General features: G+C 37.9%; 16 protein-coding genes and 1 non-coding gene across 17 annotated transcripts; 7 read left to right on the top strand and 10 right to left on the bottom strand.

Annotated features, from left to right (window-relative positions):
• Nucleotides 1-21: 21 nt before the first annotated feature.
• On the top strand, nucleotides 22-1815 carry M896_060760 (symplekin domain-containing protein; the record flags this gene model as incomplete). Its single annotated transcript, XM_014708132.1, has 1 exon — nucleotides 22-1815. One exon carries the CDS (start codon nucleotides 22-24, stop codon nucleotides 1813-1815), a length of 1794 nt encoding a protein of 597 aa, XP_014563618.1.
• A 32-nt stretch (nucleotides 1816-1847) lies between these two features.
• Nucleotides 1848-1913, top strand: M896_060750. The gene has a single exon (XR_001377315.1). It is a non-coding gene; the product is annotated as a putative small SNORD31-like nucleolar RNA (small nucleolar RNA).
• Nucleotides 1914-2016: 103 nt separating this feature from the next.
• M896_060740 (subunit of vesicle coat complex) lies at nucleotides 2017-4566 on the bottom strand (the record flags this gene model as incomplete). The annotated part of the gene is made up of 1 exon (XM_014708131.1): nucleotides 2017-4566. The coding sequence occupies one exon, from the start codon at nucleotides 4564-4566 to the stop codon at nucleotides 2017-2019; it is 2550 nt and encodes an 849-aa protein (XP_014563617.1).
• Nucleotides 4567-4661: 95 nt separating this feature from the next.
• M896_060730 (uncharacterized protein) lies at nucleotides 4662-5978 on the bottom strand (the record flags this gene model as incomplete). Its single annotated transcript, XM_014708130.1, has 1 exon — nucleotides 4662-5978. One exon carries the CDS (start codon nucleotides 5976-5978, stop codon nucleotides 4662-4664), a length of 1317 nt encoding a protein of 438 aa, XP_014563616.1.
• Nucleotides 5979-6489: 511 nt separating this feature from the next.
• M896_060720 (ribonucleoside-diphosphate reductase) lies at nucleotides 6490-7470 on the top strand (the record flags this gene model as incomplete). The annotated part of the gene is made up of 1 exon (XM_014708129.1): nucleotides 6490-7470. One exon carries the CDS (start codon nucleotides 6490-6492, stop codon nucleotides 7468-7470), a length of 981 nt encoding a protein of 326 aa, XP_014563615.1.
• Nucleotide 7471: 1 nt separating this feature from the next.
• On the bottom strand, nucleotides 7472-8221 carry M896_060710 (phosphotyrosyl phosphatase activator; the record flags this gene model as incomplete). Its single annotated transcript, XM_014708128.1, has 1 exon — nucleotides 7472-8221. The coding sequence occupies one exon, from the start codon at nucleotides 8219-8221 to the stop codon at nucleotides 7472-7474; it is 750 nt and encodes a 249-aa protein (XP_014563614.1).
• Nucleotides 8222-8413: 192 nt separating this feature from the next.
• On the bottom strand, nucleotides 8414-9694 carry M896_060700 (uncharacterized protein; the record flags this gene model as incomplete). The annotated part of the gene is made up of 1 exon (XM_014708127.1): nucleotides 8414-9694. The coding sequence occupies one exon, from the start codon at nucleotides 9692-9694 to the stop codon at nucleotides 8414-8416; it is 1281 nt and encodes a 426-aa protein (XP_014563613.1).
• A 288-nt stretch (nucleotides 9695-9982) lies between these two features.
• On the top strand, nucleotides 9983-11353 carry M896_060690 (uncharacterized protein; the record flags this gene model as incomplete). Its single annotated transcript, XM_014708126.1, has 1 exon — nucleotides 9983-11353. The coding sequence occupies one exon, from the start codon at nucleotides 9983-9985 to the stop codon at nucleotides 11351-11353; it is 1371 nt and encodes a 456-aa protein (XP_014563612.1).
• A 78-nt stretch (nucleotides 11354-11431) lies between these two features.
• Nucleotides 11432-11968, top strand: M896_060680 (uncharacterized protein; the record flags this gene model as incomplete). Its single annotated transcript, XM_014708125.1, has 1 exon — nucleotides 11432-11968. One exon carries the CDS (start codon nucleotides 11432-11434, stop codon nucleotides 11966-11968), a length of 537 nt encoding a protein of 178 aa, XP_014563611.1.
• Nucleotides 11969-12081: 113 nt separating this feature from the next.
• Nucleotides 12082-13023, bottom strand: M896_060670 (uncharacterized protein; the record flags this gene model as incomplete). The annotated part of the gene is made up of 1 exon (XM_014708124.1): nucleotides 12082-13023. One exon carries the CDS (start codon nucleotides 13021-13023, stop codon nucleotides 12082-12084), a length of 942 nt encoding a protein of 313 aa, XP_014563610.1.
• Nucleotides 13024-13164: 141 nt separating this feature from the next.
• Nucleotides 13165-15435, bottom strand: M896_060660 (uncharacterized protein; the record flags this gene model as incomplete). Its single annotated transcript, XM_014708123.1, has 1 exon — nucleotides 13165-15435. The coding sequence occupies one exon, from the start codon at nucleotides 15433-15435 to the stop codon at nucleotides 13165-13167; it is 2271 nt and encodes a 756-aa protein (XP_014563609.1).
• A 94-nt stretch (nucleotides 15436-15529) lies between these two features.
• M896_060650 (adenylate kinase) lies at nucleotides 15530-16093 on the bottom strand (the record flags this gene model as incomplete). Its single annotated transcript, XM_014708122.1, has 2 exons — nucleotides 15530-15936; nucleotides 15961-16093. The coding sequence occupies 2 exons, from the start codon at nucleotides 16091-16093 to the stop codon at nucleotides 15530-15532; spliced, it is 540 nt and encodes a 179-aa protein (XP_014563608.1).
• A 637-nt stretch (nucleotides 16094-16730) lies between these two features.
• On the bottom strand, nucleotides 16731-19355 carry M896_060640 (uncharacterized protein; the record flags this gene model as incomplete). Its single annotated transcript, XM_014708121.1, has 1 exon — nucleotides 16731-19355. One exon carries the CDS (start codon nucleotides 19353-19355, stop codon nucleotides 16731-16733), a length of 2625 nt encoding a protein of 874 aa, XP_014563607.1.
• A 108-nt stretch (nucleotides 19356-19463) lies between these two features.
• On the top strand, nucleotides 19464-20765 carry M896_060630 (histidyl-tRNA synthetase; the record flags this gene model as incomplete). Its single annotated transcript, XM_014708120.1, has 1 exon — nucleotides 19464-20765. One exon carries the CDS (start codon nucleotides 19464-19466, stop codon nucleotides 20763-20765), a length of 1302 nt encoding a protein of 433 aa, XP_014563606.1.
• A 165-nt stretch (nucleotides 20766-20930) lies between these two features.
• Nucleotides 20931-21476, bottom strand: M896_060620 (putative HemK-like methylase; the record flags this gene model as incomplete). Its single annotated transcript, XM_014708119.1, has 1 exon — nucleotides 20931-21476. The coding sequence occupies one exon, from the start codon at nucleotides 21474-21476 to the stop codon at nucleotides 20931-20933; it is 546 nt and encodes a 181-aa protein (XP_014563605.1).
• A 239-nt stretch (nucleotides 21477-21715) lies between these two features.
• On the top strand, nucleotides 21716-22435 carry M896_060610 (subunit RPB3 of DNA-directed RNA polymerase II; the record flags this gene model as incomplete). Its single annotated transcript, XM_014708118.1, has 1 exon — nucleotides 21716-22435. The coding sequence occupies one exon, from the start codon at nucleotides 21716-21718 to the stop codon at nucleotides 22433-22435; it is 720 nt and encodes a 239-aa protein (XP_014563604.1).
• A 356-nt stretch (nucleotides 22436-22791) lies between these two features.
• M896_060600 (uncharacterized protein) lies at nucleotides 22792-24624 on the bottom strand (the record flags this gene model as incomplete). Its single annotated transcript, XM_014708117.1, has 1 exon — nucleotides 22792-24624. One exon carries the CDS (start codon nucleotides 24622-24624, stop codon nucleotides 22792-22794), a length of 1833 nt encoding a protein of 610 aa, XP_014563603.1.
• Between the last annotated feature and the right edge of the window lie 23 nt (nucleotides 24625-24647).

Below are 24647 nucleotides of genomic sequence, written 5' to 3'. Positions count from 1 at the left end.
TGCCTGAGTGGGGCTTGGTTGATGGATAGCATTAGACGGTATTTGGTTGAAGGATGGAGTGAGGAGGGCTTGACGGTATTGCTTTTCTACATGAAGAGCATGGATGCAGTGGAGATGATGTACTTTTTGAACATGGTTACAAGGATGCTTGACAGGAACACAGCCGTTGTTATGCTTGCGTATCTTTCACAAGCTCAAGCAAAAGGATTGAAGTGCCCGAAATATGCGCAGAGAGCATTGAGCTACCACATACACGTACTGAGCAAGAAGATATCGAAAAATGTGCCAGAGATGCTTAGCCAATATGTGTTGGGTGTGAAAGTTATTAGTATGAACGAAGGGAATGTGAAGGGTCGAATAGAGCGGAACACGAAGGAATTTGAGCCAATGGATTTTCTTATTGACTTAGTATTTGAGACACTTGTGAAGGCAAGTAATGCAGAGATAGAAAATAGCATACAAGCGCATTTTAATGATGAACATAATAGGGTGGAGATTAATGCAGTCAGAGAGTCTCTTGAGATTCTATGCAAGATCAAGGAAGCAGAAGCTGTGGATGCAAGTATTGCAAGAATAGTTAAGATGATAGGGCCTGAAGATAGTGCAGAGGTTGTGAGATTTATTGGAAGTAATGAGAGATATGCGCATACGTTTTTTCTTTATGCGTATTTGATGAATGCCGAGGCATATGAGTCTATGGCAGAAATAATTCTTGAGAGTGTAGAATACTTCAGACCTGAGATTGTTGGTGGCCTTGTTAGCATTGATTTGGAACGAGTTATTCGGAAGGTGAATGATGGGTCTGTGAAAATTTTGGACGACATTATAAGGAACAGACAAGTATGTGTTGAGAAGATAGCGGAACTGGCATCAAGAGGGCTTGTGAACATTGGAAGAGAAAGTGTTATTAGCGTGTTTAAAAACAACTATGGAGTGCTTGAGAAGTATGCAGCGCAGTTTGAACTGAATGTAAACGAGATGATTGAAATATCCAAGGCAAATGATGCAGCGCTTGGGCCTACTTTTATAATGATTGAGACCGCAGAAGAGATGAATATATTTGTTGATTTATTGAAGGATAAAGGTGATGCAGTTGTGATAGATGCAATTGAAGGAGTTAGCGATGAAGCAAAGAAAGAGCAGTTTATAAACACGATTATCAAGAAAAGAATGATGAAGAGTCAGTTAAGAGCATATTTGGTGAGAAGTTATCTGGATGATAGTAGATTTGTATATAGACTTCTTCCATATCTTGAGAAAGCAGATGTGTATCGGCACATTTCTAACTATGTGGTTGATGAAGAAAGCTTGAATGTGTTTCTAAAGGTTATTGAGTGTTCTGAATTGCTTATTTTTGCACATAAAATCAGTGATGTGAAGAAAGCAAGTAGAATACTTGATCTGTGCTTTAGGTCACCGAAGTTTGTTGAGAGTGACTTTCTGTTTACGTTAAAGACTCTTGAGAACGAGCCATCGCCACTTGTTATACAAACATTGATACAGGCACTGACGATGCATCCAGGATTGAAGAATTTTGTGATTTCGTTTCTATCGAGATTGTGTAGAAGAGATATCTGGAAAAATGAAGAGCTAGTTGCAGAGATAATGAAGTGCCTGAAAATGCTTGACACAGTGTGTGTTGATATAATCATGTGCATGAACGAAGAAGCGATGTACAAAGTGCTGAGCAGAAGTAATAAGCTTAAGACATATTGCACAGACTATCTTGCGATGCAGCGTACAGGCAAGTCTAGTAGGCATATGCAGCAATATTCAATGCTGAAAGCAGCCTTGAAAAGAGCATCTGATAAATGATTAGTATAAATAGTTTTTGTATATCAAACCCCCGAAGGATGATGATGTTTGCCGCCCCAGACTGAGTGTTTGATGAAACAGCAAATTCTGACTTCGCATGCTCAACGATGGTTCTGCACCTCCACGTGGTGTTGAGTGGAAGGATGCCTGGAAGGGTATCACTAAGACAGAGCCTTTAATGATTGATTATGAAAGCGTTATTTATTTTGTTTGTGAGATTGCATGTAGCACCCGTTTTGTACTTTTTATGACGAGTTGATTGGCAGAATGTGATGCATATGCAGCCGAGCCAAGAATAGAGAATGCAAATAAGCCGTTGCCTACCTGGAATGAATTTTTTTTGTTAGTTAGTAAATGTAAATGTTTAGCGTTGTGTGCTTGTATTGTAATTGAATCTCGTTGCACGGCGAAGCCTTTTGCAAAGTCTTCATTGGTGCAGCTCAATGGCTTCATAAAAAGACTCAAATCAAGAAACACATCATAAATTGATTTTCCTATTGTGAGCCTGAAATTTGAATTGATGGCTGATGAGTCTATTTTCATAAGAGGATAAGTACCTTCTTGTGCAATTCGTTTTCTGCTTGGCCATCCTCTGCACTCGTAATAAATGGATATTTTTGATTCAAGAATGTCTACTTGTAGAGATATTTCGTTGTTGTTAATGCAAAGCGCACCCTTTAGCCCATTTGTGTCAATTAACCTGATTATGTTGTTGTCTGCAGAGCAGGTTTGCTGAACACCTGGAAGATTTACACATGGTTGTGATTCTGCAAACCTAGCCCAAGCATTCTCTTCATCATGTTTTCCAGATAATAACGGGGATATCCTTTTTAAACAAGTATTTTGTGATTCTGCTGCATTCTGATAGATAATAGAAGATCTATTATTTGATTTTATATTTGCATTAGAGTTGCAAACATTTATACTTGAATCCGCATGAATCTTCTCTGGTTCATAGATTATATTAGAGTTGTTTAAATGCATATTTGAGCCTTTATGAAACTTCTCTTGTTCATAACATACATCCTCTCTATTCACAGGTTCACTTTCAATAAAGCTTTCGCCACGAACCAAACACTTTCTAATGTTCATTTGCTTTTCACAATCATCATGAGGTTTATCTATGCTTGGATCATCATATCCATAGTAAGGTTTAACATCAAGGATCGACTTTGTAATACGAGGTAAAAATTCTGAGTATTTTGATTCATATATGTTGTCGTTTCTCTTCAAATGACAGAACATTCCAAGTCCTGCCAATCCTTGTGTTTTCAATGTAGATATAACCATGCTTATTTTCTCTTTACTTATACAGTGTTTCTGGATGTCAATCAAATTCTCAATCGTTGTGGTTATGCTATATATACCTCGTCTATACATGTTAAGATAGAACCTGATAAACTCATCTGTAAGATGCACACTGCTCTGGCGTTGAATCGAGAGGATTTCTGCAGGAACATCCTGGCAATATATTCCACACAAGTAGATGTATTTCTGCTTCTCATTGATGCCAGATACACTTCTCAGAAACTGATTGATCAAAAAGCTCCATTTTGCAGACAAAACATCCGCTTTGTACAATATACCAATCACTTCATCTGTATTGTCTGTGTTTTTGAAGACATCCTCAATTGGATAATCAGCACGAATCGACTCTGCTAAAACAGTACTAGCTAATCTCGAGATATTACACATCCTCTTTACTTCTGCAATCGAAATATTATCCAGTCTGTTGAACAACAACCTGATTTTTTTGATCTTATTGTGAATGCTGTCGCTATCAAATATTGCAAAGCACGAATTTTCATACTGCACATGTTCAACAAGCGACTCTGCGTACTCAAGCACAAAGTACAGCTCATCATCACTGGCCAAAAGGAATCCTTGGAGATGATCAAAAACTGACTGCCTGAACGAAGAATCAATCATAATCGCTAACGACGATCCTAAGTAAAATGTTCTGAAGTCACATGATATCATGCAGTAATTCAACAACGCAGCATCTCTAAACTCATCAGCTCTGTTCTTAATCACCTCCAAAAGGCATCCAAGCACATCCTTGCTTCTACATCTAGAATACTTCTCTAAAAGCTTGTTGATGTCTTCAACAGATAGAATCTTAGCATGATCGTTTGCAGCATGAATATCCTCTACAACACGAATAGTATTGATTGCACATGCACTCACCGCATGATTATCATCAAAAGCCAAACGTCTTAGTAAATCACATAGCCCCTCATCACGAAACAACTTAGGATCTCTTATAAAGTAGTTCTTCAGTGAGCATGCTACCTTCTGCCTTGTATCAACACATTTACTTGATGCATGCGCCCTCAGTGGGTTGATGTAGTTTTTTATGACTGTCCAGTCACCAAGAAGTCCACTGTATTCAATTGCACTGTGCCTTATATCTTGATCCTCATCCCCAAAGTCCTTGAGCAAAGTGTTAATGCACATCAGCTGCTTTGCAGGCCATTCCTGAGTGTACTTCACAAGGTATTGGTTCAATAAAATCTTAAACTCAACATTGCGTGTGTCAATTACTCTCATGACATCATTACATAACACTGACATATCTTCTCCACGTTGCATCCTGCATATCAAGCTACGCATTCCTTCAATCTGCTTCTTCTTGTCCATTGAGGAAATAAATTCTGTAATCTCCACCTTCTCCAAAGGTTCAGAAACAAAAGAGCAGTTCTCAAACAACCTACTTATGTCCTTCATCTCAAATGCATCCTTAACTCCCATTGTTTGTTTATCTCTGCTTAGAGTTATCATTCTCATGAAACCATCCATAAACTCAAATACAAAGAAACTGCATAAGCAAATACTTTATTAATACTTCAATAATCCTTGACAAAGACATCTGATGGCAGCCTTGTTGCAATAAGCTTTTCAACCTCAAATACTTCATTCTTCAGCCCCTTCATTCCCAATCTTATCATTGCATCTAAATCTCCCAGCAGCAAATACTCTCCTTTATATCCATTCAAAAACTCCACAAATCTTCTTATTTCTCCAAATGCCTCAATCGCTTCATTATATCTAGTCTTTAGCATCTGGATCTTGTATACATACATAATCCTAGACACAAGTATCTCAATAAAGTTATAGGATCGGATCCTTCTCACAAAATGCACTTTTTTCTGCGTAACAAGCACCTTTGGCTTATTATTGTTCAAATTCATCTGTGGTACATTCATCCATCTTTTTGCCTCCATCATTCCTCTTTCTTTCCTCATCAGAGCTGTACACTCTAGTATCTCTCTTCTTTCCCTTTGAATGTACTCACCAACAGAAACAACACTTTTGTGACATCTGGCCATTCTCCTTAGTATAGCCAGATATTTCATTGCCAGTCCAGATATCTGGAAAAACTTAAACCTTGCCGTTTCAATATCATCGCTCTCCTCATATCCATATTCGCAAAGTTTCAGGTTCAATAGCGACATGTTATAAATATACACTCTATCAACAATCCTCATGATAAATAAATACCCAATCACCGACACACTCACTGAAAAAAACTCTTTTGGCATTCTCCATGGTGCCACATTTGCTATATCAATCAATATGTGCAATCTTATCATCAAAGCCAATATTCTTAATCCTATGCTTCCAATTATTGCTGTACCAACCACAAGAATTATACTGCCTGCATATATTCGCATCACTTCACCAGCCACTGATCCAACCGATAGCCACATGTAAATAATCAATCCACGAACACGCGTGTGCTTCCTTTCTATCATCAAAATATCTGCTCCAAACGTCTGTAGCAATGATGAAAATATCAAAAAGAACACATAGAATAGTGAAAGTATTCCAGTCATGCTAGACTCGGTTCTCAAGTAGCTTCCAACAAAATACCTTACAAAAACCAGTTGTGAGATAACTGCATGCAAAAAAGCAACTAATCTAGGCATTCTTTTGCCAGTGTATGATGCTCTACATGAAAGATGTAAATGCATTGCAATCCATAGCATTATTGTCCTAATAGAACTCATGCTGGATGCTAAACAACCAAGCGGATCAATAATAATCCTCAATGGATCTCCAACAAACTGTGCAGCTATTGCAACCACAAACATGCCTTCAATTCCACTAAGCATCCATGCAAACATCCTGTGCCGACTCACTTCTTTTTCAATGGATGCCATCTATCAAACACTCTAAGGGGTTGCCAACTAAACACACAATCCAGCCTAACATTACAGAATAAAATTTTCGTTGATCACATGCATATAAACCACTCAGAACATGCCCATCTTCCTTACAGTTGTTCTTGTCATCCAAGATACAGATTCCAGGGAAGTACAGCAGCCAAATACAGGGTGAGTTCCAGGTAATCCTTGAACTCAAATGGATTTGAACATTTTTACATAATGTCTTCTTGTATTTGCATCTGTCCACTCAATCAGCATGCTGCCATTAATGTATATAATACACATGCATTGTTAACTTATTGATTCATGCAAAGAATACACATCGCATTAAATCAATCAACCTCATTAATATGCTGACACTCACTGTTTACTTAAAGTACTTTCCATTTGGAATATATTGCTCTAGTAATGCTGATATACAAGCTCATGCATTCCCTCCAAAAAAAAATATATAAACATCACGAAATCTTCCTCATGTATGGAGACAGATGCAGAAATAAAGCAAATGATTAATGAGGTTGATAAGGTTGAAATGTTACTTGATCCAGAAGAAGAGCGCTTTGTGCTATTTCCCATCAGGTACCACGATGTCTGGGAAATGTACAAGAAAGCAGTAAGCTCATTCTGGACAGTTGAGGAGGTAGACCTTACTGGAGATATCAAGGACTGGAATAATCTAAGTGCAAACGAAAGACATTTTATATCACACATCATTGCGTTTTTTGCAGCATCAGATGGAATAGTGAACCTCAATCTTGTGGAAAGGTTTTCTAATGAGGTGAAAATGCTTGAAGCAAGACTTTTCTATGGATTCCAGGTGGCAATAGAAAACATTCACAGCGAGATGTACAGTTTATTGATTGACACTTACATTAGCGATCCAGCTGAAAAGGAATTCCTGTTTGATGCAATAAAGACAATTCCAGCGATCCAGTTGAAAGCAGAATGGGCAATGAAGTGGATATCTGACAAAGACTCCACATTTGCAACCAGGCTTGTTGCATTTGCATGTGTTGAAGGAATCTTCTTTTCTGGAGCATTTGCATCGATATTCTGGCTGAAGAAGAAAGGATTGATGCCTGGCCTGACATTTTCTAACGAGCTGATCAGTAGAGACGAAGGACTGCACTGTGACTTTGCATGCATGTTACACACATATCTCAACTCTAAGTGTGAGTGTATTGTTGAGATTGTGAAGGAAGCAGTGGACATAGAAAAGACGTTTTTGGGGAGTTGTCTACCCGTGAGCCTGATAGGGATGAACTGCAACTTAATGTGTGAGTATATAGAGTTTGTGGCTGACAGACTTCTTGTTAATCTTGGAGAGCCAAAAATATACAACACAACAAATCCGTTTGATTTCATGGAAAATATCTCACTTGTTGGAAAGACAAACTTCTTTGATAAGCGCGAGTCACAGTATCAAAAGGCATTTGTTGGGATACGAAATGGAAATGATTCATTTAGTATTCATTCAGATTTTTAGTTTAATAAAGTGTTTCCTGAGAGTGTCTCTTGCTCTGTAGACAAGCGCCATAAATAAAGTGTTGTGTTACGACATCTCTTCGTAGCACATGATCATCATACATCTTGATCATTCCTCTATTGATGACTGCCAAGTCCTTTCCTGTGATGCTTTTGAGGATCTGTGATGCACCTCCAAGCTTATTTGCCACTGCTTCGTAATAACATCTTGTACTATTAAGCATATCAGGTTCATTAGACTTGATTTTTTGGCAGACAAGCTCAGAAGACCCAAATAGAAATGGAAGAAACTGATAGTCATCAAGTCCCCACACGCCATGGCTACCTGCAGGCTCTAGGTTGAATTTCTTCACAAACTCTCGAATGACCTCAAAGTACTTGATCAGCGTAGTGAATATGCACTCAATATCTATCTCCTTGTAAAAGTACTTTGTGTACAAGTAGCAAAGATAGTTCAACTCATGCCCTGTTCCATAGTCGAGTCTTGTGGAGTTTCCAAATGAATTCTGTAAATACTTATCCTCGTACTTCTTACATATTGTATCGAATACTGTCTTTGCTGCCAGGTTCGCATATCTATGAGGTGTAAGACTCTTTTCTGTATCGTTTATTATCGCAGATATGTCTATGAGTATTTGCATCTGTGTTTCATCTATTTTCTGAGTGGATGTTTTAATGCATTCATCTATTGACAGGATGAACTCATAGATTCTTGCATATGCATCTGTTTCTGGAAACATTATATCATCCATTTACAGGGTTTATAATTAGATTTATTCGATACTATCGTACAATCTTGTGGTTTGCGGTATCTATTATTCATTCAATACATAATTTAATGATCCACTTAGATGTGGTTGTGTTTATAGATTAGTTATCAAATATTTTGTAAAATATGAATGTTTTTAAACAGGCCGTCAGAGCTTTACCAATACTTCGTGACTTCACTGGTTGAGAATTAAACCTTTTAAATTGATCCAGAATGTGCTGTGTCTATCAAACATTGCTCTGATGTGGCCGAAGTGTGAATAGAATGTGTCTCTGGATATCATCCAGATAAAAAGAAACGTCAGTTCGTCACAAATCTTGTTATCAATAAGAAACATGAGTATTGATGTCTTGTTGCGTCTTATATGGCATACATGAGGTACTTTTATAGTCTGACTCTGATGGTTAACGCCATGCATTGTCTGTAAGATGTCAATTGCAGACCAGTCTCCATTACATCGTCCGATCAGATACGGTGCAATAAGTCTCGGATGTGCTTCTATGCAATATCTTAGAAATAGTATGTGCTCGTTTGTATTCTGTATGTTTTTGATGATTGAATCAATTATTTGTGCCTTAATGCTTGATGATCCTGTATTTTGTAGAATCTCGATGTACGTGTTGATTGAGTGAATGTATGGGAACTTAAGCAAGTGAAGGACATCGCATGGCTGTAGCAATCCTTCTTTTTGCACAAGTGTATGAAGTATTGGGCTTGTTGCAGGATTATGACATGTGTATTTTGGATTAAATACCTGAATACCAGATCCTATATTTGATGCTCTATTTATTCGATTGTATATGTCTATCTCCTTCTTAGAGTAGTATGAAATAAACTGTAGAAGCGATACATATAACGGGATGCATTCATCAAAGCAATCACTGGTGTATATTTCATTTGTTTTTGAAATAACGGTTTCTATGAAGTGCATTGATCTGAGTAATTCGTATGCATCTTTGCAGGAGATCATGTATACGATGCATGCTCTAGCGTGTTCACCTGATATGCCATTATTGAAAAAGAACCTGAGAATGTAATTGATTAGCAAATGTCTTGGCTTGAGTCCAAAAACGACTGCTCGTTCACAATAAACCAATGCCAGTGCCAGCTCATCAGATGATATGGATGTGAAAAGCATGTCGAAGAATTTTTGTAGCCTCATAAATTTATCATACGAAATGAAAGACATGATCTTTGCCAGAAAGTCGATTGCCACGTGCTTGTGCTCAACACATCCGAGTTTATATACAAAATAGAGCACGTTGTTGTCTATCATGTATTCAAGACATCTGTGGTGTTTGTTTTTAATTTGCTCGTTTTTGAGGCATTCTTGTATTGTTGTAATGCTATTATGTATGTTACGACCTTCTTTCAACTCAAACCATGCTTCTACAAAGATGTCATACACTGTGTCTTGCTTGCCAACAAATGAGGATATGAATTCAACCAGAGGCATGATATGTGTACGCATTGTATGCGTTTCTATGTATTTATGCATGTTTCAGAAGTGAAGTGATGTGTGGAGTGATAAGTAGGTGAATGAATGATAAATATTCATTATGAATTGCATAGTGCCCAGTGATACTTACTAATGCTCAGTAATGCCTAGTAAACATCAATTATAGATCATAAAATGTTCATGCACTTTTTGATTTAGTCTTGCATACTGTAATTCAATGCATTGCTTGGTGCACTAGATTTGCTGCTAATTTCTTGTTTAACTGATTTTTGAATCCCAGATTAGATGGATACTTATGAAGTGCTATTGGGATTATCAAAAAACCCAATGAATTATACAGAGGAGTATGGCAGGCAGTTAGACAAGTTTGTTTCGCTTGTGAATCTTCCAAATCAACCTGAAAAGCCAATCAGACAAGTTCTCTCGCTTCTGTTAACACATGTGAAGATTGACAGCAGACTTCCAAATGCACTTATCAACAGCATAAGAACAATCAAATGCCACAAGATAAGACACGTAGTGATTGAGAGTTTGTTTTTACTAAAAAGAAACAAGTTGATAGATGCAGATCAGCTGTTGAGGAATCTTCTTGAATATCATTCGGATCTGAAGTCGATATTGAACCGAACAAGGCGAGAGGTGAGTGTAGATACTATTCCATGCTTACTTGAATATTATACAAAGGGAAACGATAAACAAAAGTGTTTCTGCTACTACATGATTGTGTATCTATTTTCTTGTGGACACACAAAACTTGAGAAGGATGTATGCGAGGGAATGTTTGTGGATGGAAAGGTTGGAAAACTGTGCATGTTATATTTTTTAGACCAGATAGACTTTGAAGATGAAGGAAGTAAGGCAATGGATCTGTTGAGCTATGAGGGAGCAAGTACAGGGAAGAAGCTGTTCAAGAGTATCCAAAGAGAAGCAGTAGACAGAGAAGTGAAGATAATGAAGATGAAAGTGTATTCGCTGTTTAAAAGCAGATATGGACTGAAAGCGTCGATAGTGCCTCTTGCATTAGATATGCTAAATCCTGATAAGAGCGATATCAAGGATGTGATGAGGTTGATAATTGGTGGAACAACAGAGAATGATGTAATGAAAGTGATTGGAGTTGTTAGTGAGATGCTGTGCTCGGAGTTCCGTGACGATGATTACATTGCATATGGATTGAATGTGCTAAGAGAATTGTACTGCAAGTTTGACTCTGAGGCAAGTAAGCTTAAGCAAAAAGGCATAGATATGGACATGGAGGATGCTTGCGATAGCGATGATGAATTTGCAAGCGAAGATGCGTCAATATTCACGAATGAAGAACACATTGAAAGTGAAGATAAAGAAAACGACCTGCGCATTAAGGAGTTTATTGATGGCATGAAAGATAAGATTACAAATGCAGTGTCATGCTTCAAGGACTCAAAATCCAAGTGTGTATATTATGCATACATGTCTGTTGTGAATGTGATGAATCACAGGAAGTATTCTGGAAAGCGCCCTGAGTATGTGAAGAAGAAAGCAAGCAAGGAGGAGCGAATTGCAGTTAAAAGAGCTGGTCTAAGGGACAAGAAAGAGATGATGAAGGAAAGGAAAAAGAGTGGAGGAAAGCATTCTAAGAAAAGAAGAATAAGCAACAAGAAAAAGACTGTGAAATAAATTTGTCTGATCTTCATATTTGTTATCGTATATGAGTGAGAGTAAAAAATTGCATGAGTGATCCCTGGAGCACAAGTGATGAAGATGCCCAGGAAGAAGATCACATTTAAGACACCTAGGAAAGGAACAAAGACACCTACAAAACAGGTAATATCTGAGGAATTGCAAGAAAACACGGAATTAGCAGAGCAGAAGTCAAGCGAAGGGATAAAAAACACAGAAACTCAAAGGTCACATAGTACAGCATTACGATACAAACAGATTCTTGAAGAGATGAAGGTGAAGGAAGAGGAGCTTATAGGAAGTTATAAAAAGGAGAATGAGTATTTAAGGTCGCTCAAGACCGATGCTCTTCTCTACAAGAGGTTTGTTGGATTTGACATTGTTGAATCTGATGGGTCGTATGAAGTGACGCATGAGGTTGTATCAAACAATATTACAAAGTCAATCAGATTTGTTCTGCTTCCTGAGGATGGTGCATATGTGTACAAGCTCGTGGAGTCAAGAAACATCGAATTGCCCGACTTTCTTAGTGAAGAGATAACATTCGACGAGTGTCAAGTAAAAACATTCTTCTTCAAGGTCATGGAGGCCGTCATCACGAAGAAAAGCTGAGCTAACATGCATACAAGATGCTTCATAGATTTTGTAATAAAAATCATCTTTTTAATTCAAAAGGGTTTTTGCAGCCACTTCTGGGATGCCTTTTATATCTGGCTGTGCAGCGTTTATTTCCTTGAGCTACGGATATTGCCATTCCTTGAGACTTCATTCTTTGACTTCTCGGAAACTTCTGCAATCCTACGCACCCAATATTCCTTGACATTCTTTTCATCAAATGATAGGATAAACGAATCTGTGTTAACTGTTATCACAAGCCTGTACGGATGACGGTCATCAGATGCAAGGTCATAGTGTCTGATTTCCTTTGTCTCCTTGATGTCCCAATTTCCCTTTGCATTCTTCATCCCATCAACCTTGTAGTACTTAAGTATCCCATCCTTTGTGAGAACAAAGTACTTTTGATGCCAAAAGCAGCTGAAGAACTGCCTTTTCTTCCAGATCCATCCTTCTGCCACAACTTCTCCATCTTCTCTTTGCTTGAATATCTCAGAATTGATGTTGGCATCATTCAAAAGCAGTACTGGAGGCACAAATATTTCTTCTCTTTTGCTTGATTCGTCACCTTCTTTCACTGCGTTCTTTCCTACATACTTTGTCTTTCCATCCGATGGCATTTCTGGACCCAAATGATCTGATCTTTCGCCATCTTTCGGAACAGTATACTCCTTGTTATGCTGTTCATTAATCACCGCCTTCTTACCGATGCTTTCACTTTTACTTTCACCATCTTTCTCATGCTGCTTATCGCTATTCATCAGCTTACTTTCTTCTGTGATTTTCTTACTTGCTTCCTCTTTACCACTCCTTATTGCACTAGCATTCTTCTGATCATCGGCTCCATTCCTTGCATTATTCATTATTTCATTTTCCTTGCCACTCGCAAGACCATCTTTCGCATCGCTTACTGCGTTACTTGCTCCTCCACTCACTGCATTTACATTCTCAACTCCTTCAACATCTCTTGGCTTCTTCTCAATATTCACAGCTTCTCCCTTTTCGTTTATCACCATAATGCTTCTCTTCCTTCTGACTTTCTTTTCACTCATTGCTATCCACTCACATTCTCTATTTAAATTACAGGTTCTCCTTTTTTCATTCAACAAATAAAATCACTCACTCATTAATCATATGCACCACTCAGCTTCTCCCTTACGCATCATCCCAATCACTAGACTAATCAAATCAAATCACAGAAAACACTCATTCACCATCATCATTACCTTCTGATAGTCTTCTTTCGGTATATCCTTGGCATTATCCACAATGCATTCATACAAATACAGTCGGTATCTGTTACGCACATTCTCTTCAACGCCTACTACCTTACCAAGCATTCTACATATCTCTCTCCTGAGTGTATCTCCATCTTTAAATGCTTTTCTTATTCTCATCATATCATAAAATCTCATCAGAACCTTCCTCTCCTCCTCACAATATACAGAATTCGCCTCCAATCCTGCAATCTCAAGAAAACTCAAATGTCTTTCATAAACATTTCTGCATAAAACAAGTTGTTTAAGTCCACTATTTACATTGCAAGATATCTTTCCAAGACGATACCGACATTCATCCTCAATCACACAATGCACTTCACTACTAAACACATCCTTATGTATTGCAGACTCCAATCCATCAAATCTTACATATAATCTGCTCATCCTCTCAAATATCCCTTCAATATCTCCCTTTCCATTCCTCATGTATCTTCTCAGGTTCTTTCCAAACACTGTTGCCACATGTACTGCACACTCAACTAACGCCTTGTCAAGAACAGATATCCTCACAGGAATCATCTTGCATATGTCATGCAGAATCGTACATAATGGGACAACTTCATTGCTTCTTGGCTTTTCATTTCCAATAATGCATGAAATCATTTTACCAACCTTCTCATCACTCACACATCCAATCAATCCCCTTGTGTATATTCGCCTGAGTCCTGCATATATTGATGACAGTTTGTTAAACATCAACGATCGTCTATGCCCATGAGTTGTTTCTGCTTTTAATAGGTAATCAGTTAGGTACTTTCCAATCGAATTATGCATAATAAGTCTGCTTTCTATTTCTACTGATTTACATTTCATGCTCCATCCATCATCGAACACTCGAATAAACTTGCATGCTCCAGAGTCCTTCATATATGCAGAAGCAACATAGAAGCCTTTTTGACTGTTATCAACCACCCATCTACATAGTTCATCCCTGCTCACGTTGTCACACAATCCATCAAGCCGTATCACACTCGACATTCGCCTTCCAAACCTAGATTCCATCGCTATAGCTCGGTTCACAAAGATGCATGTATCATGCAAAAACAGCAGTCCTTCCGCATGCCTTTGACACACACCCAGCGTCCCAATCACTTCCTCTATGTATTCTATCATCTTATTCACTATCACTGAAAGCGCTTCTCCTCCAAACTTCCTTAAATAAAATAACACAGAACGCCCTATCACACCCAGAGATACATCAGTTTCACCAAAGAGTAAACTTGCCTTGGACTCCACAAATATCAAACAATTCTTATCAAGATCAATGCGCCCAGATACACATGCAATCTCATCAAACATCTCATCTAATGATACATTCTTATTCTCGATGTACCACTCCATCATATCTTCTCTCCCTCCTACAGTCAGAATTCTATGGTACTCAAACCTTACATCAAAATTATCTCTACGGTACATCGACTCGAGCCTTACATTCTGTACTTGCATCCCAGATCCATTCAATCCACTCAGGCATATAGAAAACGATCCATTCACACCACTTTGAATCTCTCCGCTAGAGAGCCCAATATTAATATCTTTAGTCGGTATGTGAAGAGTCATGCTTGATGTATCAATCATCACCACTCCAGTAAATCCACTGCTACAAACCTCGTCAGACATCATCTTAAGTACATATCTGTACCTGTATAACATCATACATTCCTTTCTCATAAGCATAGCGTCTATTTGATCTGACTCATACATCCAGTTATCGTCTCTACTTCCTGTTACATATGCGCCTCTACCAACACATTCATAAAAATACCTGTCAGAAAATACACTTCTCGTCTCCCATTCCTTAATATGCATTCTGTGCTTTATATCATCTGTATTGATTTTATTCATTTCAACATTATCTTCATCAGGAGTCACATCACAAAACTCTTCAATCATCCGAAGTCCAAGTATCATATTAAGCCTCTTACATACAAGAAACTTCAAAACCTTGGCATCACTTAAATAAATAGTATCTGTATGCTTAATACATTGATCAGATTCCATCTCTATATCAATCCTTCCTTCAGAAAGTATACTACAATTAGATGACTTTGCACACAATCCATTGCATGCTACACACTTTGCATTTGCATCAATCCAATTACTTCTGTGATCCAATGCAAGAATTCTATCGATATATCTCATAAACTTCATGTCATCATCAGCACCATCAAACACATTATTCATCCCTCTATACTCAAAGTGGGTTCTATTCATCTTTGTTTTCCTCCTTAAAAAAAGGATCATACATAAACTCTCACATCGCACAACATCAAACAGTTTAATTCATCCGTTCAATCATCTTACACACTTCAGAGAAGACCGTGCTACATTCCATACTCCCATCAATCTCAACTAGCTTTCCCATAGCCCTGTAATACTCAACAATTGGTTCTGTCTCTTTCCTATAAACATCATATCGCTTCCTTGCTATATCCTCGTTGTCGTCTTTCCTTCCCTCATTTCTCCTACATATCCGCTGAATGCATGTTTCTTGATCAACATTGATAAACACTGCCATGTCGATCTCCCCTAGCATCTCAGCCTGCTCGATCTTCCTGGGATACCCATCAAGAATGAATCCTTCCATGCTTCTAATCCTGTCAAGAACGATCTCGTTCATAACACGTTCAGGAACAAGACCTCCTGCATTTATCACGTTTCTGATCTCTTCGGCTATCGCCGTGTCTAAAATTATTTGCTACCACTTACCTTTCTTTGCCTCATCTCTCAGAATATCTCCAGAGCTGACATGTGGAATCACATACTTCTCAGAAATAAGCTTTGACTGCGTTCCCTTACCACATCCAGGTGGACCAAGCATCACCAGCTTCAGAATGTTCATCTAGGGCAATTGCCTGACACATCAAATAATTCTGTTATCATTAACCTTAATAACCAATCAATACAAATATATAGAAAGATAATTTATTCCTTCAAATAATACAGAAATAATACAGCATCACACCATTCACTGCATTATTGCATTAATGAATAAACATAATGCAATAAAATAAAGCCGGAATAGCATCAAATGCAATTGCTTAGACTTCATTTATTTTCATCTTCATCTGAGAATCCAAAAAGTCCCGCTTTATTGTCGGTGTTTGGATTGGAATCATCCCCGGTTAAAAAGTTGGCTGTATTGTCATCATCCTCACTTTGATCACTATCAGTAGCCTTTGCTGCATCATCTTGTTCATTTGAAAAAAACTTTGATGCTGTATCATCTTGTTCACTTGAAAAAAACCAACACCTAGCAATACCAGATAATGACAATAGAACACCAAATATTGCTGTTGAAAACTTCATAAACTCATCACTTCGCGCAATATTTATAGGTTTGTTCACCAATAATAACATTCAAACCATCCCAGTAATACTCATTCACCAATGCTCCAACATTTCCACCCATCCACCATATTCTTACTTTAATTGGTTACTTCTTTGCTTACTGGCAAATCTCCCATACTCATACCCCCTTATGCATTATTGACTGGTAAATCACAATGAAGCTTGTGAATGAGAGACAAAATTCCAATAGAAGCTTGCTTCTTATTAAGGATTTTATTGGACTCGTCGTCATCAACATTCAGTAGTTTCTTAACTGATTTGTTATATCGCCAGTACACATTCTTGTTATCAATCACATTGCTTATTTCAACATCAATGCTTCTGTTTATGAAATATGGCCGTGTGTTATCCATATACACACCCACTCTATTCTTGTATTGCAGCATCTTCTCAATCTTAGACAACACATCAATATAGAAGCTTGCGCCCCTTTGCATTCTAGACACACATCTTCCATATGATACGGACTCACACAGAAAAAGCTTGTCAACTATCCCTTTAAATCCACTACCTATGACTATCCTTCTTATCCCACTGATCTTTACATTATGCATCTTATCATCAAATCCAAACACAAGCTTCGATGACTTGTACCATGACCTGAAAATCATATTGATTTTTGGCTTATTGCTCTCTCCAAGTAGACTCTGCTCACTGGCTCCTGCCGTACACTTCCTCAAAAATAGTTTTCCGTTCGTTCTTCCTATTGACACCTTTGCATCTCTGCCTTCAAATTGCACAAATACCTGCTCTCCATCCTCTTCATATTGCAAGAGTGAAATCTCAAACCCAAATCTATCGAAAGGCATCTCTAATGAAATGAAGGATTCTTTGCAGAATACCATTCCCTCACAAACTCTCTCTGACATCTCCAATCGTTGTATCAATGCATCCATCACCTCCACACGCTTCTTACCTTCAATCTCTGCTGCAAGACATTTCAGTCTTATCATGTCATCTATAATATTCAAGTACTCAAGAAGATTGCTACATTCAAGTTCATGAGCATCAACACTTAAAAGATTTTCACAGTTGAAGTTTGATTCTGAATGAATTAGACTATTTCTAAGTGAATACAGTCTGCTATTCTTATTATTGATTGCATTTGCTCCACTATTAAAATTTTTAGCTGCATTCCAAAGCCTCCTAAGGTTCAGTGCCTTTACAACACATATCTCCCAGTATCCAGTCATTTTAAATAAATCCATCTGAATTATGTCACTCATAATACTATCAAATCGCCCAGAACCATCTCTCAGCACAATATTCATGCATTTGATGAAAAAACAGTCGTACCTGACTTCCTGAACAACTTTTCTACCAAATATCTCGGCATCAATCAACGAAAGTGTATACAATGTCTTCGTTGGAATATAACTGTACCTCAGAATATCAAGGATACTGTATATAATTACCAGCATCTGTTTTTGAATAATTTTATCCATGTGGTAGTTAAGGTTATCCGTAGAATGCAATGTAAGTTTCTGTATCTTTTTTCCAATGCACTGCACACATTTATTCATGTGTCTATGCATGCTCTTTATCACAGATACAATCACTTCAAGCACCTTCGCTCTTTTGTCAGGAGCATGTTGTGAAACAAATAGAACCTTTTTCAGGTTATCGAGAGACACTGGCACATTACTGTTTAGGAATTCGTACTGCTTGTTGAGGCAAATCTGCCTGCTCATCAGTAGCTTCATTAAAATAGCAAAGCTTTCATACTCATGAGTAATGTATGGCCAATATTGTGAGTCCACAAGTTTCTGAGCACATTCATTGCTAATCAAATCCACACTCTGAATGCATACAACAAGAGCTTCAACATAATCTCCATCCACATCACTGCAACGTTCGTAAAATAAATCACTGAATATGGTTGTCTTTGTCTTTTTTATGAATCCTTTGAGTAACCTTTCCCCATCGCTTCTACTCTCAAAAAAAGCCTTATTGAATATCCGAGATGTGTACTCGGCATTTGACTCACTATAGCTCTCAACCAGGATGTCTAATAGCTCATACATTGGAAACATCATTCCCATCTTTACAAAAAGAAATTCGTATAATCTGTGTGACTTTTGTTGAACTATTATCTCACGCAAAATCATTGGATTGCTTATGTACCTCAGCTCTGTATATAGGAAGTCTGGATAGTTTTCAATGTACAGCAACGCCCAATCGTTCATCATCCTTGCATTATTTGCCCACCTGAGTAGAATCCTTGGATCACACCTGAAGATATATTCAATCAGATAAAATATATCATCTGGGCCTTCATATGATTGTTGTGGGACACTCATCATTTCAAGCACACAAAATCCAAGAATATCCACTTTGGTGTAAACAAGTTGCCTATTAATCATAAACTGCACGCATATACTGAGCGATTCTCTCATGATGTTTGGAGGCAATTCATTATGACGATTACTGTGCATTCTGAACCTGTGTTTTTCATGAATTCTCAATGCCATCAGTTTGCTTCTCCATTTGTTGCTAAAGTCATATGCCTTGAGTATTAGTTCAAACATACGCTGGTAAAACCACTCTTCATGGTGTTTTTCATGGGCTTTACTAAGGAGATGATCGATTCTGAGCATCTGATCGATATTGTACTGTCCAGAGACACATAACATGTTATCCATGTGTATGCACAGATCTTGTCCACTGAGGATCTCCATTCCGTCGATCAGTGCATTTAATGAACTGTGATTCTCGATCACTGGCGCAGGAACAATGTATTTTCTATCCAGCATAGCATGTGTATTGTACAGCCATTTATAAGAGCATGAAACAATCATGCAACCACAAGAATCATACGCATGAAAACAAGATTGTAAAACAGAGATGAAACCTGCCCCAGAATGCCAGGATTGAAGACACCAAAGGGAACCACCGATGAACTCCCAAAAGAAGCATTCTTGTATGAGGAGATCATTGAGAAGATCAGAAAAGTATTCGTTGTGCATGGTGCAACACCAATATCAACACCTACGTTTGAGATGAGAAGTATCCTTGTTAACAAGTATGGCGATGATTCAAAGCTCATATACAACCTTTCAGATCAAGGAGGTGAGATATGCTCGTTGAGATACGATCTTACAGTTCCATTTGCAAGATATTTGGCATCAAAGAAGATTAAGAGGATGAAGAGATACCAGATAGGAAAAGTATACCGAAGAGACCAGCCATCTGTTGCTAAGGGGAGATTGAGAGAGTTTGTCCAGGCAGACTTTGACATTGCTGGCGAATGCATTGCCATGATGGCGGATGCAGAGGTGATTAGTTGTATTGATAAGATATTGCGGGTGTTTGAAATAGGTGATTTTACAATCAAGGTGAATGACCGAAGAATTCTTACATCGATTCTTGAGATTATTGGCGTTGCAGAAAAAGATTATGGAAACATTTGCTCCACAATTGATAAACTCGATAAGATGAGTGTGGATGAGCTTAGGAAGGAGTTTATACAGAAAGGCCTGACAGAGTCTCAGGTTTTGAAGATTGAAGAATACATGAGGCAGGCTGGGAATAAGAATGTTCTTGAGTATTTAGAGAATGACGCAATTGGGAGTATTGAAAGGTGTAAGGAAGCGATATGCAGTATGAAGGAATTGTTTAGGCTCTGTAAGATTCTTGGATGTGATGGATGCCTTACAGTGGATGTTTCACTTGCTAGAGGGCTTGATTACTATACAGGAATGATTATTGAGGCGGGATACATTGGAAAGCAGGTTGGATCTGTTATTGGAGGAGGGCGTTATGACAACCTTACGGAAAACCTAGGCGTAAAGGGGGTGGCAATTGCCTGTGTAGGATTTTCAGTGGGTGTGTCCAGGATTTTTTCGATATTATGTGAACAATACTGCAAGGAGTCTGCAACTGTAGTGTATGTGGGCGCATCTGGAGGATTGTTTCTTGATGAAAGGCTTAGCATTATCAAGATCTTATGGGGTGCAGGGATTGCAGCAGAGACTTTCTATACGAAGCGATCGTCATTTGATGATCAGATTGCATATGCAAGGAAGAAAGGAATACCTGTGATTATAGTAGTAGGGGAGTCTGAATTTGTATTGAAATCTGTTCAGGTGATTGATCTTACCACAAATGAAAAGAAGATTGTTCTAATTGAAGACATTGTTAAATGCATTAAGGAACTTGCATGAAGTATGTAAGCATGATCAGTTGATATTTATATAAGACTGGCTGATGCTTCTAAATGCTATTTGCATTCTGTAATGGAAGCATCTGGTATGGTCCAATATCTATTTTATTGGAATCCTAAATGAATAAAATCGGTGTTTATTGATATGTGAACTGAAATGAGATCTTTAATTCAATAAAACAGTGCTATTTAAGAGTTTCTGTGCATGAACCTGACTGCTGTTCAATATTCCCTTTATTATGTATATTGTTTCTCCCATTATCTTTCTTATCTTGATGACTTTGCTTTGGTATCCTCTGGCTTCCATTGACGAAATGATTTCCTGTGGTTTGTTTGCTTTTATTACAAGCAAGTAGACTGTTGGAATACGAACGGTGTCTATGAATCTGTCGATCACAGATCTTCCAAATGCCTCGCCGCCAATCACAGGATCATCAGAGTCCAGAACATATGGAGGATTGAACGCAACAGCATCAAAAGCATTCTGATTGATGCAGGATAATAGATCAGCCCTTACCAAATTACCTCCGCTGTGGTTTAGAAGTGCCTTGATGTTCATGTCTGATGATATTACGGTGTTTTGCTTTTTCAACAGTTGAGTAATTACACCTGTGGATGTTCCTAGATCAAGCACTACCATGCCACGCAAAGCCTCAGCTTCAATAGCGTCAATAAGTGTGTATGTGTCTTCTCCAGGCTCATACCAATCCATATGGAAATGGGTTCTAGGAACATTGAAGGTGTCATATGAAATATGTGTGCATGATCAACAATTATTAAGAGCATATTATGCATGATCATCAATCACGAAGAATACATTATGCATAACCAGCAAGTACCAGGAATGCCATGGATTTATATTGGCTTTACATTTAACAACATATCATGCAAATTACAGCAGCTCTAAACTAATGGATAATTAGAAATGAGAATCAAATTCCAAGGCCCTAGATGATATTATCTGTTGAGGAGTCTACACCAGAATATATACAATTTACACTACGGAACACAACTGTGTCATATGCAAATGCATTAAGAAGGATCCTGATATCTGAGGTACCCACTGTTGCAATAGATCTGGTTGAAATAGAAAGAAATAACACAGTGCTTCCAGATGAGGTTCTAGCACACAGACTAGGATTGATACCAATATATTCAAAGCGAGAGCTTAAGTACAAGAGCGAGTGTGATTGCTCAGGATTCTGCGATCAGTGTTCAATTACATTTGAAATAGATGTTGTGCATCTTGAAGACACGTTCATGACTGTAAGTACAAGAGACATTATTTGTACCTCAGACGATGTAAACATCCGAAGTGGACCTGTTATTGCAAAGCTCGCAAAGGATCAAGGACTGAAGATTAAATGCATTGCACGTAAGGGCATAGGCAAGACACATGCAAAGTGGTCTCCGGTCTCTGCAGTTGGATTTGAGTATGATAAGAACAATGCCCGAAGAGAAACAAATTATTGGTTTGAGGAAGATGTGGAGGAAGAATGGCCTGGTGTAAAGCAAGATGAAGCGAATCTGATGCAGAAGATCGATGAAGTCCATATGCGAGTTGAGGTTGTTGAAGGGGGATTAAGCCCTGTGGCAATTGTAATCAAGGCACTGGAGATCCTCAGGGAAAAGGTAATGAGAGTGGTATCATCCATAGAAGCAATAAATTGAAGTATTTTATTAATTGTGTTAATAATTAGTTGACTGTATGTTTATCTAATGTAATAGATAAAGATTCATTTGCTTCACTGCATATTATGCTACTTTTGCATCAGGTAAAGATGTCTTTGCTTCACTGTTTGCTTTTATTTATTGCATTAGATAAACAGTTATTATTTCGATTACATTAGGAATTGATTTGCACTATTATTAAACTGAATAAACAGGATACTCGAGTAAATATTGAATTACAGATGCGATGATTTTATGCAATAAGATATTCTTTTGTGTTATATCAGACACGCATTGTATTCAACACAGTTATTCATGTTCCTTAATTCATACTTTCTCATATCAGATACGAATGCTTAGCACTGATCTTTCTTAACTTTATTAACATACTCCTTGGCCCTAAGTTTAACTTCCTCAACATTTCCATCGTTTTCTTTCTCATACTCGAGCCACATCTTGTAAAACTCTTTCATATCGTTTACTTTCCACTTCTTATCTACTACTCTTCTGTAAAGGCTCCTTAGATACACTCCAGACTCATTTTTGATGTATGCAATCCATGCATCCTTCTTATCCGTAATAAGTCTCTCCACAATCATCCTTGGATTATTGCAGTATTTGTATACCAGATCAATCGATGTTGACAGGAATTCCAAATGACTTTCTACAAATGCAATTGCATTATTCTCGTTCTCCTTAAATAGCTTCTCCAAGTACATTCCAAATGACTTTCTACTCGCATCTGTGTCAAAATAAAGCTTCAGAACATCCTCATCATCTGTATTCAATGACACAACCTCCAGAAACTTCGGGTTGCATATCTTAGAAAGCCTACGAACAGTCTTTATCCATTCATCATCATTAACAAACACAAGGTAATTCACATAAGCAATGCACAGCTTATCCTTTTCATCTCCCTCCATCCTTGCAACATGTTTTTCAAATATCTGTCTTGGCGCATCATGCTCCTCAATCTCAATCTTATACTGCATGTACTTAATAACAGGCATCGCTGAGCCTGGATGCGCTTTGATCTCCATCACAATATCATCTTCATTGATCACACTCTTTCTCTTCCTTTCTGCCTCCAGTGTCTTTGAATCCCCAATCACTTTCTTTTCAACATCCTGTTCCATTTCATCTTCAATATCAAACGGAACCGATAAATCAACTCTTGTTATATTAGTTCTATCTTTATCTCTCCTCTCTTGTTTTTTCTGTTTTTTATGATTCTCAATAATTTTGTCATTACTATCATACTTATTGCTATGCTTATCTCTAATCATTGTGTCATCTTTGATATCAATCTTCATGACAAACATCTTGTTTTTTAAATCGCAGATTATTCCACTAATCACTTCTCCATATCTCTTTGGATTTCCCTCTTTAACAGCTATATATCCCTCATTCCCCTTATACTCAACACATATCTTCTTCTTTCCATACCGTTTGACTTTCGCTTCAATCTGGTCGCCAATTTTTAGCTCAATATACTCCTCAAACAAATAATTTCCTAAATTAACATCTTTGACTACGCACCTCACCACATCTCCAACTGCATGCTTGAAATTGCCTATCATCAGTCCCTTGACATTCTGATCTTTCACCAGATATTTTCCAGTGCACAGCTCTCCACTTACAGTCATGCTTATTATTCCACTCACCGGATCTCCAACCTGCACAAAATGAAGATGGCGATCCTTTTTGAATAGCACAACTTCTACATTCCTATTTCCACTGTTATTCTGTAGTACCAAGAATCCCTCTCCGTACTTCGTGTCCACAAAGCATCTCATCTTTCCATTCTCATCATTCTTCCATTTCACTTCGCCCTGTGTCCTGAATCCGGGATGCAATGCATTAAACTTGTATATCTCTGCTTCTCTCAAATCATCTGTTTCTTTCAGGATTTTGAACGTGTAAAGCACGCCTTCTGAAACATCATCTCGCGTTATCGTTACCTTCCCGTCTACAGAAAATAGAACACATACACTCTCTTCTTTTGAAACCAAATAACTGTTGAATATCGGTTCAACATAGAATATCTCAACTCTGTTTCTGTATCGCACCGGATGCATCCCTGCACTCACAGTCAGCTTCTCAATCTTGTATGTTTCCATAGGCGTGATAAACTTGCTTCCATGTATCTTTCCATACAAATACGTCGATTTATGTCCAAACAGCTTCATCGCAAGGGAAGCCGCTTGCAAAA

The sequence above is a fragment of the Ordospora colligata genome, assembly GCF_000803265.1.
Source record: "Ordospora colligata OC4 chromosome Unknown contig_06, whole genome shotgun sequence".
NCBI classification, from domain to species: Eukaryota; Fungi; Microsporidia; family Ordosporidae; genus Ordospora; species Ordospora colligata.
The sequence above is the reverse complement of the archived record's forward strand: the minus strand, read 5'-3'. Positions and strand labels throughout refer to the sequence as shown.